Consider the following 16697-nt stretch of genomic DNA (forward strand, 5'->3'; position numbering starts at 1 on the left):
AAGATAACAGAAACACAACTCCAAATTAACCACTGAGTAAATACATCGAGATACCTCACTCTTCCAACAAGTACCCCATCGGAAAGGACTAAAATCAAATACTGCAAACAAAGTCTCACTAATGTGAAAGCAAAATACTGTGGATGCTGGAAATCTAGAACAAAAACAAAAATACTTGGAAACTCAGACCTGCTGAGTTTTTCCAGGTATTTTTGTTTTTGTTCTCACTAATGTGAACTTGCTGAATTAAATTTTCAGAAATAAATTGGATAGAAAAGGGGCAAATTGTAAAAACATTTGAATGACAGTCACGGTAACAGGATTTCTTATCATACAGACGCAAGATACTACAGTTGATGCTATAATATATTTTAAGGTTTAGCTGTTCACCAGTAATAAGCAATTTAGAAATGGGTAATAATAGATGCTCCAGTTATCACTGGAAGACAGATTTGATGATATAGCACTGGAAATGGCCAATGACAAGTGTAAATTCTGGTCTAATAGCAATTAATATGACTATTGCAGTGCTTCTCAGGTTTACACAACAATCAAGACTCTTCTTTGAAAACCAAGCAGAGATTAAATGTTCTTCTGTTCCAAGTCAACCTGCAGCAATTCCAAAAATCAAAGAACTGGGACTATTTTCGCAGTCTTCCGATGCTGGTCTTGCTAGACAGAACATGTCCTATAGTGACTTTTATTAGCTGGCTGACCTTGCAGTTAGATATTTCTAAGAATTTGGCACAAAAACATGGCACACTGCTGTTTAGACTCAGCTCCCAGTAAGTACCTTAAGACTGGAATGAGTTGAGAACAAAATAAAGATTCTGCACTCAAAGCCGGAGGGAAAATGCAAGGAATGCAGCTATAAATGAGAAGACGATCATTTCACAAAGTTAAAAAAAAAGTTGCCACAGGGCTGCATTTGACCTTTAAATATCAAAGGTAAAGACATTATGCAAAAATATTTAGTGTCAGCATATTTGTTGACAGGATCCAGCGACTGCCCCAAACTGCGTTGACTCATCATGTGATGTGGTAATTGGAATGAATAACTGAGGCTGACAGCATATGAAAACTGCATTAACGTATACCATTGTTTAGTGATATTAAATGATAATTAATTTCCCTCAATACTAGGCACAATCATGCTTCTAAGCCATCTAGACTTCTTTCCCATCTGCTCTCACTAATACCTTTTCAAACAAAAATATAGAGAACAGCTAAAAGCAATGAGAAAAAGGTCCCCCATTAGGAAAAACAATATTGTTCACAGGCACGGAGCTGTGTTTCCAACCGAATTTCCTCTCCTTCACAAAGACACCTCCATATACTGCCCACCTTCACTTCTTCCTCAGCTCATGTGCTACTCAAATGAATATCCATGCATTTGTCACTTCAAGCCTGGACTTTTTCCAATGATCTCTCATCCTCCAGCAACTTCAGCTCATCTAAAAGTTTACCACCCATATCCTAACCCACTCCAGGTTTCACTCATGCATCATCCTGACATTAGCTTCCAGTCCTGCAAAGTCTCAAAATTCAAATTCTCATGTTTAAAATTCCTTCACAGCCTCACCCTCTTTACCTAATCTCTTCCAGCCCTACAGCCATTTCCAAACTCTGTCCTTCCAACTCTGGTCTCTTGTGTATTTCCCTTCCCTTCATCCCAGCACTGACATCCATGTTTACAATGCTCTGGAATTCCTTTTGTAAATCCTCTAAACCTTCCACTCACACTTTAGCAGCCTCTTTAAAACCTATCTCTTCAACTCAGTTTTCGGTTACCTCCAAATATTTTCTTTTTGTCTCAGCATTAATTTATTTTCTTCTATCTTGGAAATGTTTTGGGACATTTTCCTATTTAAAGATTCTATACAAATGCAAGTTGTTATTGAAGTTTTTTTTGTTTTTATGTAGAGGACAATCATAATGTTTAAAATTAGGTCAAGCAATCTAAAAGTAATACTGTAATTCCATTAGTGAATCTCCAATGGCATTGCTTACAGAAAGAAATGTAAAAGAAAAAAAGATCCAGTCTATAAATGAATCTGTGCCAATATCCATGGCAGTTATCTGCAGAAAGAAATCCAATGCTCACCTGCCCTGGGCCCCTTAATACACAAAACAGAATAAAATACCAGAGTTGAACTTCACCTTTCTTGTTGCAGTGGTAGTTGTGTATCGCATGGACTGTACTGCATTTGGAGCAAGCTGCAAGCCTCTACTGTTCAATTTGCTATTTATGTTATTTTTGACAGATGGTTTTGATTTTTCTGTGGGATAAAAGGAAATCAAATTTTGAAGATTTATTTTGAACAGGTATATTTAAAAATAGAGAGCCCACAATCGGAGCTCCAAGAGATGAATGCTCTTACAATTTCAAACATTGTAACTGCAGGCCCATCAAGAAATTATGAACAATTCAAGGCTTACTGAAGTTAGTACTTACATGACAACTGAAGGGTAGTTAGAAAACAAGGATGTGATTTAAAAAAAAAGTATCAAGACAATCTGTAATGAAAAGTCAGCCTTCCACCCACAGACCACAGGTTAATCCAACAGTGCTGAAGCAGCTGAAGTAACTACCTGTGCAAGAAGTGGACTGATAAGGGATCTAGGACAATCTGCTCAGTGAGTCATATAATTGCTAACACCTGACAACCAACTTCCCAAGCCATACAAGACCCACCATAATGAAGTACATAAGGTTTTGATAAAGCATGGTTATGCAGATGACTGAACTGTAACAAGTTGAGAAAATGACAGCATTTCACAGCACCAAGACCTATCACTTCCTCCATCCAACTGTCCCAGACATTTTTCTGCCCAGAATTATGGATCAGAAGTGCACAGCTGAGGTTTGACAACAGCAATGCATGGCATTGATACATGATCAGAACATTAAGTCAGTTATCTGAAACTAGGGTTTTGAAGCCAGCTGCCCATTCAGGGTTCAAAGCTGTATTTTCAAATTTTCCATACCAGATTGAAGAAAAATGGAGGAAAGGTCAGCAGATGACAATATAATGTGTAAATATCAAAGAATTTTGTGAATTTGCCAATGACAGCTAGTGTTGAATCAGTACTGCATCAACATTTTTTTTCAAACAGCAGAGACACGAGACATCTACTAGATAGCTGGATGCATGACTAATCAACACACTTGTTAGTTACATTAGTCAGCTTGTACGGGAAATATGAAGAAACAAAAACTAGGATGTCAAAAACCCTAAATACAGTTATAAATAATCTAAACTCTTAACCTCAGTTCCCAAAAGTTTTTGTCCAAAAAACACTACTTTAACTGCTGAGTTCAGCCACTTTCAATTAAAAGAAATCCTCAAATGCAAAAAGAGTCCTGATTACTGTCAAATGAAGCTGTTTTATTAATTCTAGATTTTCATTCATCCTGTTCAGCCTGTTTCAAACAGATACAACTCTTCTGCGAATTTTAAGAAATTAAACATTGTGCTCCCATCTCCATTCTATCTAGAAAGTAAAGAATCAGCGTCTTCGTACTGTATATAGGAACACAATTTATGGACTAAATTGATGTTTGACACAGTTCAACACTTTACAAACTCCTATAAAATTCACAGGATTGTGCTACACAAAAACTATCCTGTTTTATATTTCAGCTCATAATTCTAAATACAATGAAGATTGTAGTAAAGAATTTTATCTGCAGATAATTTCTATGTTATGCAACACAAAGAGCAGTTTTAAATCTGCAATAATGAATTTAAAATGTGAATATAAAACTATATAAACAATCTGCACAGTTTAAAAGTCAGTTGCATGAATGGTGCAGAAATAAATCTTGTCTTGATCCTGAGTATTCTGAGGCAAGCAGGAAGTCAGTTATGTGACACATTATTACAAGCGTCCTGCTTCTTACCATGCTCCAACTCTGAACTTCTTCCAACTGAGAAAGACAGTCAAGCTCTTTCCTAAAACTAAAACATTCTAAAAGAATATGAGATCCTTGGTTTTAGAGAGATAGAAAAAGCAAGAAAGCTCTGATAACCTCTATAAATCACTGGGTGGACCTCAGTTAGATACTGTCCAATTCTAGGAAGAAATTAAGAATAATGTCAAGGCATCGGAGAAGGCTCAGGGAATATTTATCAGAATAATACTAGAGATGGAAGAGAGGGGCTTTTTTTTCTCAACATAGCAAGTTATGATATGCAATGAGCTGCCTGAAAAGGTGGTGGAAGCAGATTCACCAGTAAATTTGAAAGGGAATCAGATGTATACTTCAAAAAGATTTGTAGGGTGTGGGGGAAACAGCAAGGAGTGGGACGACATAGAAAGCACGAACAAAGAGCAGGCAAAGGCACAATGAGTTGAGGGTCTAAGATCTCACTGTATATTTTTATAAAATATAATATATATATATATATGCTCATTGCTATTTCTAAAACTTTTAATACTGAACAAAGGCCTTCAAAATGGCTGAAACTGTATCTGTCTGTGACCTCAAAACAAAAGAAGCCACTTGGCAGTTTTAGGAAAACCTACACCTCGTTATCTCTGAGGAGTTACTAACAACCCCCTATAGACTGTACAACCTAACTTCAAAGAGAGCTATGCAAAGGCCATCTGCATTTAATAACCTAGGCTGGCCAGAAGGAGATGGATATTCGGCTAAGACAAAGGCCCCACAACCTTCCTTTCAATTTCTAATGGCTGAGACATTTAAGTGGTTGGAATTCAGATGACGATACACATCCTTTGTCAAAGACGGTGGAGAAGTGGGAGTTATGTGACATGGGCCTCTGGCTTGCAGAACAACTAACATTGCCTTGCAGAACTGAAAAGGTCAGTCTGCTGTTTAACATCTGATTATCACAACAAAGGAGTTCTGGACTAGGTTGAACTCCTGTCACCATCTACCTTGCTCCTGTTGGAAGTTCTACGCCATCATCTACAAAACTGATTCACCTCTGCATGCCTCTCATCTTGTGAAGTCAACACCACCAGAAAAGGGAATTGTCAACATCACTTTTCAGCCCGCTGATCTCCATGAAGGAACAACTCATTGTACTTTGGCTCTGGACTCTATAACCCATGTGAACCAATATTTATTTTCTCTGTGGTTTCTGCACTGTAAATCTTTTTCTCTATCCCTCTCTTTACTGTCACATCGTGGAGGCGACATTGCGACCCTCCTCCCACGTTTTGTGTGCGTGCAAATAAACTAACCCTTTGAATTCATCTTATCTTGTTTGCAGTGGGGTTATGAGAAAAGTGGATCACCCAAAACTGAGGTATTGGGGAAATAAAGAGGAGAAACTAGTGCTATTTAAATTAACCCCCCTCCTGTCTGTATCAGAACGTTCTTCTACCCTCTAAGATTCATTGACTATAAACTCTAATATTTTAGAAACTGGCTTTTCACATTGAGCATAAATTGGAGTTTATGTTTTATTGTTTCCAATTATAATGAATAATTTGCTTTAAAAGGGTACTATAATTAAATGCACACAATACAAAAGTTGTACCATATGGTCTTTTAACTGAAATTATTCAAAACTGGGGGACAAATGGGGACTACCGAAAGGAAAAAAAAGAGCATTTGAAAGATAAAACATTAATGTTCATTCCAAATTTCCTGTATTTTTATAAAGTGCTTTACACTAATTTCATCTGTGTTCAGTTTACCTGCATCTATGTCTGACTCAGAATCGGTGGCATCATCCTCCTCCTCAGAACTGGAGCTGCTGGATTCATCTTTTTTACGCTCTTCATCAACCTTTTCTTGCTCAGGTGATTTGCACTTTGTTTCTTTTTCTTCAGAAAATAGAGTGTCTTTACTGTAACAATGATGAAACAGGTCAATATCATTTAACTGTACAAATTACTTCAAATGACTGATTTTATTAATTACTACAATACATTACAATGAGATGGAGAAAACTTTGCATTTAATTTTGTAACCACTGCAATTACAGAGGATAACTTTTTTTAAAAACGTTTTGGCAATGTGGAGCTTCACTGTTTTGCAAACACTGAGTTCAAGAATGGGCAGCCAACAGTTCTCACAATAGTTCCCAAGTTCAAATTTGATGACAGAGCAAAAAAAGATGTTTCCAGCCATTACCTTGCCTTCTGTACCTTTTATGAACTGCTTATTAATGAGTATCAGCAAGGATCATTACTGTCCTTTTTTATTGTGGGTTTAAAAGCTCGAATCTTTTATCGGGCTTCATTTTGTGTCACAAAATGGGATAAAATCAATGGAGGAAAAGATGACAAAATAATCTTAGTGAATTTGGTTAGAAGTGAAAACCAGAGAATAAAATAATTTAGAACACAATCAGATACTTTGAACCAATTGTAAGAGGCACAATAAAGCTAAATGATAACCCACAATATCTATGCCATTCTAACACTAATTTAGTAGAGCAAAAAAGCAATCCCAAAAAATGTGGCACCTGCTTGAAGCAGTTACATTGAATGAAATTTGCAAAGCATGCTGGCCTAGAGGTAGTCATATTGGAAAACATACCCTTAGCATTTGCTGAGCCAGATGGGGCACTTAAGAGTGGAAGTCGTGGATTTAAGAGTCAGTAGGTGTCTTATAGTTTGGAGGTGGCTCATCGACTTATATGTTTACAGCACAGAAGGAGGCCATTCGGCCCATTGTGTCCATGCCAGTCAAAGATCTGACTACACTAATCCCATTCTCCAGCACATGGTCCATAGCCCTGGGGGCTATGGCAATGCAAGTGAATATCTAAATACTTCTTAAATCTTACAAGAGTATCTGACTCAACCACGCTTTCAAGCAATGAGTTCCAGATTCCCACCACCCTCTGGGTGCAAAAAATTCTCAACTCCCCTCTTAGCCTTCTACCTCTTACCTTTAACCTATTTCCCCTGGTTGTTAAAAAAGTGCCTTCCTATCCACCCCATCTATGCCCCTCACTATCTTATACACCTCTATCGGGTCCGTCTCAACCTTCACTGCTCTAAGGAAAACAAGCCCAGCTTATCCAAATCTTCCCTCTTAGCTCAGCCCCTCCAGCCCAGGCAGCATCCTGGTAAATCTCCTCTGCACCCTCTCTAGTGCAATCACATCCTTCCTATAATGTGATCAGAACTGCACACAATACTCCAGTTCTGGCCTAACCAGAGTTTTATACAGTTCCAGCATAACCTCCCTGCTCTTGTATTCTATGCCTCGGCTAGTAAAGGCAAGAATCCCATATGCCTTCTTAGCCACCTTATCTACCTGCCCGGCTACCTTCAAGGGTCTGCTGATATGCACATCAAGGTCCCTTTGATCTTCAGTACTTTCCAGAGTCCTACCATTCAAAGTGTTCCCTTTCCTTGTTAGCCCTCCACAAATGCATTACCTCACACTTTTCCGGGTTGAATTCAATTTGTCACTGCTCTGCCACCTGACTAGTCCACTGATATCCTCCTGCAGTTTATGGCTATCCTCCTCACTATTTACCATCCTAGCAATTTTTGTGTCATCCGCAAACTTCTTGATCATATCCCCTACATTTAAGTCCAAATCAGTTTATGCACATCACAAACAGCAAGGGCCCCAGCACCGAACCCTGAGGGACCCCACTGGAAACAGTCTTCCAGTCATAGAAAAATCCCTCTATCATCACCCTCTGCTTCCTGCCTCTCAGCCAATTTTGGATCCAACGTGTCACTTTGCTTTGGATCCCATGGGCTCTTACTTTCTTGGCCACTGCCATGAGGGACCTTATCCAAAGCCTTGCTAAAGTCCATATAGACCACATCAAATACATTACCCTCATCAACACTCCTGCTTACCTCCTCAAAAAATTCAATCAATTTGTCAAACACGACCTTCTCTTAACAAATCCATGCTGCATATCCCTGATTAATCTGTTTATCTCCAAGTGCAGATATATTCCGTCCCTCAGAATTCTTTCTAGTAACTTGCCCACCACCAAGGTTACACTGACTGGCCTGTAATTTCCTGATCTATCCCTTCCTCCCTTTTTTAATAATAGGACAACGTTAGTAGTCCTCCAGTCCTCTCACACCTCACCTGTGACCAGAAAGGATTTGAAAAATATTGCCAGGGCCCCCTGACATGTCTTCCCTTGCCTCCCAAAACAGCCTGGGATACATCTCATCTGGGCCTGTGGGTTATTCACTTTTAAGGCCACTGAACCAACTAGTACCTCCCCTCTCTATGTTAATGTCCTCTAACATTTCACAGTCCTCCACTCTGATGTCTATACTGCATTGTCCTTATCCATTATGAAGACCGATGCAAAGTATTCACTGAGGATTGTACTCACGTCTTCCGGTCCACACACACGTTACCTCTACGGTCCCTAATTGGCCCTACTCTTTCCCTAGTTATTCTCTTGAGCTTTACATGTTTAAAAACCTTCTTTGGTTTTTCCTTTATTCTACTCACCAATGCTTTCTCATGCACTCTCTTAGCTTTCCTAATTTCCTTTTTAAGTTCTCCCCTTCATTTTTTACACTCCTCTAGGGACTCTGCTGTATTGGGTCCTCGGTATCTTCCATAAGCTTCTCTTTTTTTTCCTAATCCTAACCTTGACATCCAGGGTTCTCTGGACTTGGTCTCCCCCTCACTCACTTTGTCTTTATGGGAACATATCAGCCCTGTACTCTCGCTATTTCCTCCTTGAATGCCTCCAACTGCTCTGATGATTTTATCTGCAAGTAGCTGCTCCCAATCCACTTGGGCCAAATCATACCTCATCTTAGTAAAATTAGCCTTTCCCCAGTTTAGAACTTTTATTCCTGGCCCAACCTTATCCTTTTCCATAACTATCCTAAATCTAACTGAGTTATGGTCACTATCTCCAAAATGCTCCCCTACTAATATGCCTTCCACCTGCCCGGGCGCAATTCTGAATATTAGGTCCAGAACTGCCTCCTTGCTTTTTGGGCTTTCTACGTACTGGCCAAAAAAGCTCCCTGGATGCAACTTAAAAATTATGCTCCCTCCCTACTTTGCACACTAAAACTATCCCAGTTAACGTTCGGGTAGTTAAAATTCCCTACTATTGTTGCCTTATAATTCTTATGCTTCTCTGAAATCTGATTACATATTTGATTGTCCATCTATCCCTGACTGTTTGGAGGCGTATAGTACACACCCAACAGCATGTTTGCCCCTTATGTATTTTTTTTTTAACTTCTACCCATATGGCCTCCTTTGATGATCCTTCCAAGATATCATCCCTCCTCACTACTATAATTGAATCCTTGATCAATTTTGTGACCCCCCCCCCTTCTATTCCCCTCTATATATCGTCTAAATACCCCATAACCAGGAATGTTGTGCTGCCAAATCTGCCGTTCTTTTAGCCAAGTCTCGGTCATAACGATATCATCATACTCCCACGTGCTTATCTGTGCCCTCAGCTCGTCTGTCTTATTCCTCAGGCTCCTTGCATTAAAAATATATTCCACTTAACCTTGCTAAACTCACTTCTTTCTTATCTAGCCTATGTATCCTCTGCCTTCCAGAATCACTTACTAGCATTTTAACTCCTAATTTCATCTCAGCTTCTCGCCCCTCTGAACTACGTTTCAGGATCCCTTCCCCCATCAATTTATTTTAAATCCACCCCAACAGCTTCAGCAAACCACCCGCGAGGATGTTGGTCCCATTCCCTGTCCAACTTGTACAAGTCCCACCTTCCCCCAAAATGGTCCCAGGAATCAAAAGCCCTCCCTCCTGCACCATCTCTCCAGTCACACATTCATCTGCTCTATTTTTCTGTTTCTATACTCACTACTAAGTGGCACCGGGGCTAATCCAGAAGTTAGTACCTTTGAAGTCCTGCTTTTCAATTTCCTATCTAACGCCCTAAAGTCTGCTTGCAGGGCCTCATTTCTCTTTCTTCCTATATCATTGGTCCCAACATGGACCATGACCTCTGGCTGTTCACCCTCCCCCTTCAGAATGCCCTGCAGCCGTTCCATGACATATTTGACCCTGGCACCAGGGAGGCAACATACCATCTTGGAGTCACCTCTACAGCCGCAGAAGTGCCTGCCTACTCCTCTCATTAATGAATGCCCTACCACTATTGCCCTTCCACGCTACTTCCTCCGCCCCCCCCACACACACCCACACACACACACACACCCACACCCACACCCACACCCACACCCACACCCAACCACCCACACACCCCTACACACACCCCTACACACACCCCTACACACACACACACCCACCCATTCACCCACCCAAGCAGTTGGACCACCCAGATTGCCATGGCCTTGGCTCTGGTTGGCCTCCACAGAGGAACCGTCACTCTCACCCTTTGCCAAGGCTGAAAAATGATTTGAGAGTGAGATGCACTCGGGGGATTCCTTCACTACCTGCCTGGTCTGCTCCTTCTCCTGTCCAGCGATCACCCGTTCCCTCTCTGCTTGCACTTCCTTAAGCTGCGGGGTAACCACATCCTGAAACGCGCTACCCACGAACCTCTCAGCTTCATCAATGCACCATAGTGCCCCCAACTGCCGCTCAACATCCAAAACCCGGAGCTCAAGTTGCTCCAGTCGGAGGCACCTCCTGCACACTAGTCATTGCAGACCGTCAGGAACATTTAGGATTTCCCACATAGCACAGGATATGCAAATCACAGGACTGAGCTCCCCGGACATATCTTAGAAACATAGAAACTAGGAGCAGGAGTAGACCATTCAGCCCTTTGGGCCTGCTCCGCCTTTCAATATGATCATGGCTGGTCCTCTATCTCAACGCCATATCGCCGCTTTCTCTCCATACCACCTGAAGCCCCTAATTTCCAAAAATTTATCAATTTCTTTCTTGAATATACTCAGTGACCCAACCTCCACGTCCTTCTGTGGTACAGAATTCCACAGGTTTACCACCCTCTGAGTGAATAAATTTTTCCTCCTCTCAGTCCTAAATGGTCTGCCCCATATCCTGAGACTGTGGCCCTTGGTTCTGGACTCCCCAATCAGGGGAACCATCCTCCCTGCATCTAGTCTGTCTAGCCCTGTTAGAATTTTATACGTTTCAATCAGATCCCCCCCTCCACCCCCATTCTTCTAAACTCTAATGAATTCAGGCCCAGTCAAACCAATCCCTCCTCATATGACAAGACAGTCCTGCCATCCCCAGTATCAGCCTAGTGAACCTTAGCTGCACTCCCTCTACTGCAAGTATATCCTATCTTAGGTAAGGAGACCAAAACTGCATGCAATACTCCAGGTGTGGTCTCATCAAGGCCTTGTATAGTTGCAGTAAGACATCCCTACTTCTGAACCCAAATCCTCTTGCAATGAAGGCCTTCCTAATTGCTTGCTGCACCTGCCTATTTACTTTCATTGAGTGGCGTACAAGGACACCCACATCCACATTTCCCAATATATCACCATTTAAATAATACTCTGCCTTTTTGTTTTTCACACTGAAGCATATAACTTCACATTTATCCCATGTTATACTGCATCTGCCATGTTTGCCCACCCACATTTGTCCAAATCGCCCTGAAGCCTCCTTGTATCCTCCTCACAACCCCGCCCAGTTTTGTGTCATTAGCAAACTTGGGAATACTGCATTTGGTTCCCTCATCCAAATCATTTATATATATTGTGAATAGCTGGGGCCCAAGCACTGATCCCTGCGGTACACCACTAGTTATCGCCTGCAATCTGGAAAAAGACCCATTTATTCCCACTCCGTTTCCGGTCTGTCAACTGATTCTCAATCCATGCCAATATATTACCCCTGATCCCATGTGCTTTAATTTTGCCCACTAGCATCTTATGTGGGACCTTATCAAAAGCCTTCTTGAAATCAAAAAACACCACATCCACTGGTTCTCCCTTATCTATTCTACTCGTTACATCCTCAAAAAACTCCAGTAGATTAGTTAAGCATGATTTCCCTTTCATAAACCCATGCTGACTTTGTCTAATCCCGTTAATGCTTTCCAAGTGTTCTGTTACCAGGTCTTTTATAATAGACTCTAGTATTTTCCCCACTACTGATGTTAGGCTAACTAGTCTGTGATTCTCTGTTTTTTCTCTCCTCCCTTTTTTAAATAGTGGGGTTATATTTGCCACCCTCTAATCTGTAGGAACTGCTCCAGAGTCTATAGAATTTTGGAATGCATCCAATATTTCCAGGGCCACTTCCTTTAGTATTCTGGGATGTAGATTATCAGGCTCTGGGGATCTTTCAGCCTTTAACCCCATTAATTTTTCTACCACCATTTTTTTTATTAATACTGATTTTCTACAATTCCTCCCTCTCACTAGACCCTTGGTTCCTTAATATTTCTGGGAAATTATTTGTGTCCTCTTCTGTGAAGACAGGACCAAAATATATATGTTCAATTCTTCTGCCATTTCTTTATTCCCCATTATAATTTCCCTCGTTTCTGACTGTAAAGGACCTATATTTGCCTTTGCTAATCTTTTTCTCTTCTTTTACAGTCAGTTTTTATGTTCCCTACAAGTTTACTCTCATACTCCATTTTCCCCTTCTTGATCAATCTTTTTCTCCACTTTTGCTGAATTATAAACTGCTCCCAATCCTCAGGCTGTGTGGCAATGTTATATGTCTCTTCTTTGGATCTAATATTATCTCTAATTTCTTTTGTAAGCCATGGTTGAGCCATCTTTCCTGTTTTATTTTTGCGCAGACAGGAATGAATAATTGTTGCAATTCATTCCTTAAATATTAGCCATTGCCTATCCACTGTCAACCCTTTCAGTAAGGTTTCCCCCATCCACCATTGCTAATTTGTGCCTCATAACCTCATAGTTCCTTTTAGATTCAGGACCCTAGTTTCGGATTCAACTCTTCGCTCTCCACCTTAAGGAACAATTATATCATTTTATGGTCGCTCTTCTCCAATAGGCCCCACACAATAAGATTGTTAATTAACCCTTTCTCATTGCACAATACCCAGTCTAGAACAGCCTGCTATCTAGTTGGTTCCTCAATGTATTGGTCCAAAAAACCATCAGCTACACACTCCAGGAAATCCTCCTCCACAGTATTATTGCTAATTTGGTTTGTCCAATCTATATGTAGATTAAATTCACCCATGATTACAATTGTACCCTTATTGCATGTGTTTCTAATTTCCTGTTTAATGCCTTCCTTTACATCTCCCTTACTGTCTGGGTGCCTATAGATAAATACCAAGAGGCAGAAAAGGTTGGTGGGGGTTATTTCCACCCAAACAGATTCCACATCATGATTTTCTGAGCCAATATCCTTCCTCACTATTGCATGATTTCGTTCTTTATTAACATTGCTATCCCACCTCCTTTCCCTATTTGTCTGCCCTTCCTAAATACTGAATACCCCTGGATGTTCAGTTCCCATCCTCGGTCACTCTGCAGCCATGTCTCCGCAATTACAGCTATATCATAACCATTTATATCTATTTGTGCTGTTAATTCATCAACCTTATTGCAAATGCTCTGCGCATTAAGATACAATGCCTTTAGGCTTGTCTTTTTAACCTTGTTAGTCATCTTAGCTTTATTTTGCATCTTAACTAAATAGAATGTGGGCTCTTGTTTTTATTTTACCCTTACTCCTACTGGAATATAGACTAGATCCTCTAGAAAGCTTAGATCCTCTAGGTGCTGCTGATTGTCACAACCAGGTAGGTTAAAAATTCACTTTCTGAACTTGCTTTGTCTGCTCTACAACCAGGAAATTTTTCAGTGAATTTAGCAAAGCAGGCAAAACCTTTCCAATGGTAATCAGTATTGTTGAATGAACCAAGTGATATACAAGCCACAATGGTATTCCATTACTCCGACAGCTTTCTCTTCATTCTCACCTATACAGATAAAAAGTATAGTTCCTTTTAGAATTTGCAGAGATCTGCTCTGCAGACCAAATTCCACAGAGATTTTGATCAGTGGAATAAATCAATATCAGCTATAAGTTTCAGCTCTGCCCAAGGTATTCTTTTTGTAGTAATTCCCCCAAGTGGTCCTACTTCTTGCATTCAGGAATGTGGCCATACTGCCCAATACCTAATTGTACAAGAGCATAACTCGGGGATTTAACAGAAAGAGCACCCTGTCAGGTGGCTCATTTGACTTTGGCAAATATCCATATTACAAAATAAACAGAAAATTTTGGAAATACTCATCAGTTCTGGCAGCATTTGTGGAGAGAAATAGGGTTAGTGTTTCTTGTCGAATATGACTTCTTCGGGACTGAAGGAGCATAGAAATGTGGCCTGTTATTTTTGGGGGACAGGGGTGGGGGGAGGAAGAACAGAAGGGAAGGTCTAGGATAGGGTAGAGGGCAGGAGAGATTAAATGACAAAGATGTCATGGAACAAAGGGCAAAGGGAGTGGTCATGGCTGTTGTAAAGGGACAAAGCATTTGTCCAGAGTAAGTGTAAATGTCAAGATAATGAACAGCCTGTCTGCAAGCATGACCCCAAGCTTCTGGTTGTTTGTCATTTTAATTCACCACCTTGCTCTCACACTCACGTTTCTGTCCTTGGCCAGTGTTCCAGTGAAGCTCAACACAAATTCAGTATTGGTGAATGCACCTTACGGCCTTCTAGACTTAATAATGACTTCAACAATTTCAGACCATGAACTCTGTCCCCCATTTTGATTTTTTTTGCCAGATACCGATCTGAATCTTGCTTTTCACATTTTTGCATTTGTAAACCAGCCTGTCAATCAAGAATGATTGTAAATGCATTCTTTCTGGAGCAGATTCTAAGCCTTGTTTAAATTAACTGGGTGACCAATCCAACAAAATCCTCACCCAACCATCCCCATGCGCGGCCACCAATCAATGCTTGTAGAATGAAGACACTCTTTTTAAACATATGCAAAGTCAATGTTTAAAAAGGAGTCCTCAAAAAGTAAACTTCCAAACTTGGCAGAGAAAAATGATCAGAAATACCAAATCATAAATTTTGTGCCTGCAAAGGAAAGAAGGGATTCAAGTAGTTTTAGTGCCTCACACAGCAGCTTGAATTTTGATTGTAAATGCATTCTTTCTGGACAAGATTCTAAGCCTTGCTTAAATTAACTGGATGACCAATCCAACAAAATCCTCACCAACCATCCCCATGCACAGCCACCCCATCCAAATACATGAATTTAGAATGAAAAGAAAATCAGGAAAAACTGACTTTAATGACCACAGGCATCGGCAGCAGTCCAACAAAGCGACCACAACACAATGGGCTAAATTTTACCCCAAGATCCCAAGGCCACACTTGCCTGCAGGACCAAATTGGCAATTTTACATAGGTGTCCTCCAAATCTGTCCCCTATGGGAATGGATTCTGCCGATGTAATACAAGTTGAAATAACCTCAGTATAAAGTTATGGTTGGCACAAATGCTAACCAGTCATAACCGACTAAAAGTTTCCCCACGTAGATGTTTTTAAGACGTTTTGTTTTTCTTTGAGGCCAAAAAAGCAATTGGCCTGAGTTTTACCCAGTCTCCCCATGGCAGGAGCAGAGGCGTGGGAAATGATAATGTCGCAGTGCCAAGTGTCAGGTTGCTTCCCTGATTCAGTCCTGCTTCTGAGAATGTTACTTCCTAGCGGGCAGGAGGCAGACTGGGTTTTGGGCCGACTGACCACTACACTAAGGCAGGCAGCCCAATTTTTATAATTAAGGACCCTATTGGGGGCCATTAAGTCGAGTGGGCAGCATTTTGCCAGACGCGAGCCATCCTACTGCTTTGCAGAGGCGGCCTCCTCTGCAGTAGCCCAGGCAGCCATTGGAGACAGAGGCTACAGGTACCAAGGAGGGGGCTGTGTTAATAGATGCAGTCAGCCCTAGCCCCAAAAATCTACCAAAGGGGTTTCCTTTCTGACCAGTTGGGCCTTGTGCTCTTGACCATCCTGAATTTATTATTTCTACTTTTTTCATACCTTCTTTCATGGGATATGGGTGTCACTACCTAGGCCAGTATTTACTTCCTATCCCTTATTGCCCTTGAGAAGTTGGTGTGAGCTGACTAACTGGGGGGGAGTAAGAGAAACTCACTGAAATGTTGCCCACAAGCTAAGGTTAATTGATTAAAATCCAATGGGTGATTCTCAAAGCCAAAAATAGCTAATTAAGTTAATAGTAGTTCACAAAAAATAGAGCATTTGTCATGGTTCAAAATACCTCAAGTGCTTGGTCTGTAGTTTGCAATTTACAGTTGATTCAATGAGCGTTGATCTCTCAGCTCGTTTCTCAGTGCGAAGCTATTAAAAAAGTAAACAAACTACAATGTCAAATTTATTTTTAATGGGTCACAACTGCAAACCAATTCAAACTGTGTAAATGAATGCAAACTCAGTTAATCACTGGCATCATATCCTCAGAACATTCTATATAACCAATGAATAATTTCTGAAGTGTAACTATTTCTTATTATTGCATTCATTGTTAGAGACAGCCAATTTTCACACAAACTAAGTCCTCCAAACAGCAAACAAATGAATGCAGAGTAGTGTCCTATGGCCAACCATCGGCTTCAATGACCTTCCTTCCATCATAAAGGACAGAAATGGGGGTGTTCGCTGATGATTACCCAATGTTCAGCACCATTCTTGACTCCTCACATACTGAAGCAGTTCATGTACAAATGAAACAAGGCCTGGGCAATTTCCAGGCTTAGCCAGATAAGTAACATTCACGCCTACAAATGCCAGATAATGACCATCTC

General features: G+C 40.7%; 1 protein-coding gene across 7 annotated transcripts in view; it reads right to left on the reverse strand.

The window, feature by feature from the left end:
- The window catches only part of LOC121282065 (protein phosphatase 1 regulatory subunit 12A-like), a 301831-nt gene that overhangs the window by 133494 nt on the left and 151640 nt on the right, over positions 1 to 16697 (reverse strand). For all 7 annotated transcript variants that reach the window (XM_041195472.1, XM_041195470.1, XM_041195471.1 and 4 more), the window contains exons 7-9: positions 16154 to 16233; positions 5674 to 5825; positions 2161 to 2279 (exon numbers count right to left, since the gene is read on the reverse strand). In XM_041195472.1, the coding sequence (XP_041051406.1) occupies positions 2161 to 2279; positions 5674 to 5825; positions 16154 to 16233 (351 nt within the window). The remainder of the gene's footprint in view (positions 1 to 2160; positions 2280 to 5673; positions 5826 to 16153; positions 16234 to 16697) is intronic.

The sequence above is a fragment of the Carcharodon carcharias genome, chromosome 9, assembly GCF_017639515.1.
Source record: "Carcharodon carcharias isolate sCarCar2 chromosome 9, sCarCar2.pri, whole genome shotgun sequence".
NCBI classification, from domain to species: Eukaryota; Metazoa; Chordata; class Chondrichthyes; order Lamniformes; family Lamnidae; genus Carcharodon; species Carcharodon carcharias.